At 43.9% G+C, this 3,063-nt stretch overlaps 1 protein-coding gene across 1 annotated transcript; it reads left to right on the forward strand.

The window, feature by feature from the left end:
- The first annotated feature begins 504 nt into the window (after positions 1-504).
- LOC131239019 (uncharacterized) lies at positions 505-3,063 on the forward strand. Its single transcript, XM_058236581.1, has 5 exons — positions 505-996; positions 1,097-1,325; positions 1,417-1,758; positions 2,140-2,573; positions 2,692-3,063. The coding sequence occupies exons 1-5, from the start codon at positions 505-507 to the stop codon at positions 3,061-3,063; spliced, it is 1,869 nt and encodes a 622-aa protein (XP_058092564.1).

Here is a 3,063-nt window from a genome sequence, read left to right on the forward strand (position 1 = left end):
GGCGTTTTCTTCGAAATAAACGCCGGCTCACATCTTCCTACCAGGGTATCGGATCGGTGCGAGAGACGCGGCGTCGGAACCGCGACGACGGTGCGGTCGCAATGGTACAAGTCTTGATTTAAGCCGACTCAAATCTACAACATACGACTTAGGGTCGATCGCAACGTCAATTATACGTCACAGGATGTCGAAATTCGACAGGAAGGATCGCGGGACTCGATGGAACAGAACGGACTAGGATACGGGTCTTACAGTTAGTACTCATGCTCTTTTTTAATTTCTTATAATACAGTTTGTGTTCTATTAAAAAAGAAGAAGAATCGGATCAATCATAGATATTTCTCACCTAGAACTTGGGTGGTTTGATTGTTTCAATATACGTAAAATTATTTTAATTGCAAGTAACTATACAAAATAACAATGCACATAGAAATAGAGTAGGAGTTGTGAAGATATTTATTAAACCATCGACGTTGTACATCTAGGTGTAGGTGACCTAGCCAAATGGGTAGCGAAGAGGAGGAGGACGAACGTAGGGCCGTGGTCGTTCAAGCGGTGGCAACTTGTGTGGCAGCGGTTGGAGAATACTGCCGAGCTTACATGTTTAAACAACCGACACGTTTTGGGGATGATGAGCGGGCAAGGTTCATCAACTCGATTATTCGGGCCACTGATCGGGACTGTGTTACCCAACTCAGGATGAGTCGAGAAGCATTTTTCTTACTATGTTCTCAACTCCGTGAGAAGACACTTCTTCGTGATAGTCGAAACGTCAGTCTTGAAGAACAAGTCGTTATTTTTCTTCATACGGTGAGCTATAATGTTCGCAATCGTGTCATAGGACATCGTTTCATTCGTTCGGGCGAAACGGTTAGCCGGCATTTTCATCGCGTTCTTGATGCGGTGGTATCACTGTACCCTGTTTACGTGAAACAGGCCGGACAAGAGCCACCCACCGACCTCCAAACAAATCAAAATTGGGCTTCATATTTCCAGGTATAAGTATTTCTGAAGGTCTCTTACCTACTATACTGTTCAGTTTTGTCCAACTATTTACAAATACACGCCGGTTTAATTCACATGTAACACATCATAGGACTATGTTGGTGCAATTGACGGTACACATATTCCAACGCATGTTCCAGCACCCGATCATGCTTGCTTCCGAAACCGAAAAGGGGCTTTGTCCCAAAATGTTCTTGCAGCCTGCTCATTTGATATGAAAATATTGTATCTGTTAGCCAGTTGGGAAGGTTCTGCATCAGACGCGAGGGTGCTACACAATGCATTGACTCAAACCGATGATCCTTTGACGGTCCCAAATGGTAGATCACTATAATCGTTACACTGGAATACATTTTGATAGTTAATGGTTCAATCTGATACGCTTAATGTAACATTAGTTCTAATGTGTAGGAAAATTTTACATAGTCGATGCTAGATATGCCCATTCGCCAGGATTTATGGCTCCTTACCGCGGTGTTCGATACCATTTGCAAGAGTATCGAAGTGGCAGAGCACCGTCGAACATGAGGGAGCTGTTTAATTATCGTCATGCCCAGGTGTGGAATGCAATTGAACGTTGTTTTGGCTTAGTGAAGGGTAGATTTTCGATACTGAAGACAGCGATCCAATATGCATTTGAAACACAAGTGAAAGTGGTCATTGCTTGCTTTGTCTTACATAATTTCATTCGATCTGATATTGATTGCGGTGAAGATCTACACGCTGCTGGTATATCAGTAGGCGAGGTGGAGGGTAACCCTACACCCACCGAGGTCTCCACGCATGACGAGCAATAGTGTTTATTTCGATCGAATCAAATGGAGAAAGAAGCGTGGATTAGGGCGCGCGATGCCATCGCAGAGCGAATGTGGGCAGATGCGCAATGTAATAGTAGGATAAGATAGCACAGTAGATAGTCGCTACATTATTATTTACTTTTTGCAAGTTTTGTCTTGACGTATAAAGTATATTACACCAAACGTGTTGTAACTAAATGGAGCGGACAAGGATTATTTTGCGACCTGTTAATCAACCGTATAATTTGTCTAAAACTTTGCGACTTTCTTTACACATGAACTTAGGTGGTTTGATTGTTTGAATAACAGGGCATATAATAGTTTATTTTCTGTGTAGGTGAAATGTCGGACAATTGTCTATCTGATACATCCACACCTATACAGTCGCCCGTTCGGTCCCCTGCTATACCTACGCGATGTTCACCGCGAGAAAAGACAGTCAAATCCCTTGCAGAACCCCTCTTCCGGGTAGCAAAGAGCAAGTGGAGCTCTCAAATGGATCAGGTTTTATGTAACAAATTATTGAAACAAATCGCGCTGGGAAGGAAAGCCGACAATAGCTTCAGAAGAGAAGCATATCAAGTTGCGGCCGAGCAAGTGACAAGACAAACAGGGGTGCCTGTCACCTGGCAGAACGTACAAAACAGACTCCGATATCACAAAAGAGAGTACAATGTTGTCAGGGACATGCTTGCTGCTAGTGGATTCGGCTGGGACAATGAGCGTATGGTGGTAACTGCGCCAGATGAAGTATGGGAAGAGTATCTCAAGGTACTATTAAATCTAGTTGTTCTATATCTGTATATTCCATGTATTAGCTTTCAACCCAAACCTCTGATTATATAAATCTGAATACATGGAAATAATGCGTAGTGTTCTGTTTCTGTAGTCACACCCACGCGCTGCAAGACTAAGGGGCAAGAGGATCGAGAGAATGGATGACCTAGGGGTTATCGTCGGCTCTAATCAAGCGACCGGACGTTATGTAAAGGGATCCATGACAATGGCTGCATCGTCATCTAGGATTAATCGAGATCTGAATGAGACTTGGACGGAGTTAGATGACGATCTTGACGATCATGTTGACCTCTCTGATGATACGTTAGGGGATTCTATAGGGACCATGCGTGGTCAATTTTCCTCGGACACACCGAGCATGCCAAATCGATGCTATCGCGGCACTCCCACTCAGACATCTGCTACAAATCATGGCCGCAGTGGGAGTGGGAGTAGCACCAAAAAACGACAACGCCCACCTTGA

The sequence above is a fragment of the Magnolia sinica genome, chromosome 3, assembly GCF_029962835.1.
Source record: "Magnolia sinica isolate HGM2019 chromosome 3, MsV1, whole genome shotgun sequence".
NCBI lineage: Eukaryota > Viridiplantae > Streptophyta > Magnoliopsida > Magnoliales > Magnoliaceae > Magnolia > Magnolia sinica.

Coding starts and splice junctions, on each gene's coding strand:
- LOC131239019 (XM_058236581.1), top strand. CDS start 505: ATGGGTAGCGAAGAGGAGGAGGACGAACGTAGGGCCGTGGTCGTTCAA. Junction 1,759..2,139: donor ATCAGTAGGCGAGGTGGAGG/GTAACCCTACAC, acceptor TTTTCTGTGTAG/GTGAAATGTCGGACAATTGT. Junction 2,574..2,691: donor TATGGGAAGAGTATCTCAAG/GTACTATTAAAT, acceptor CTGTTTCTGTAG/TCACACCCACGCGCTGCAAG.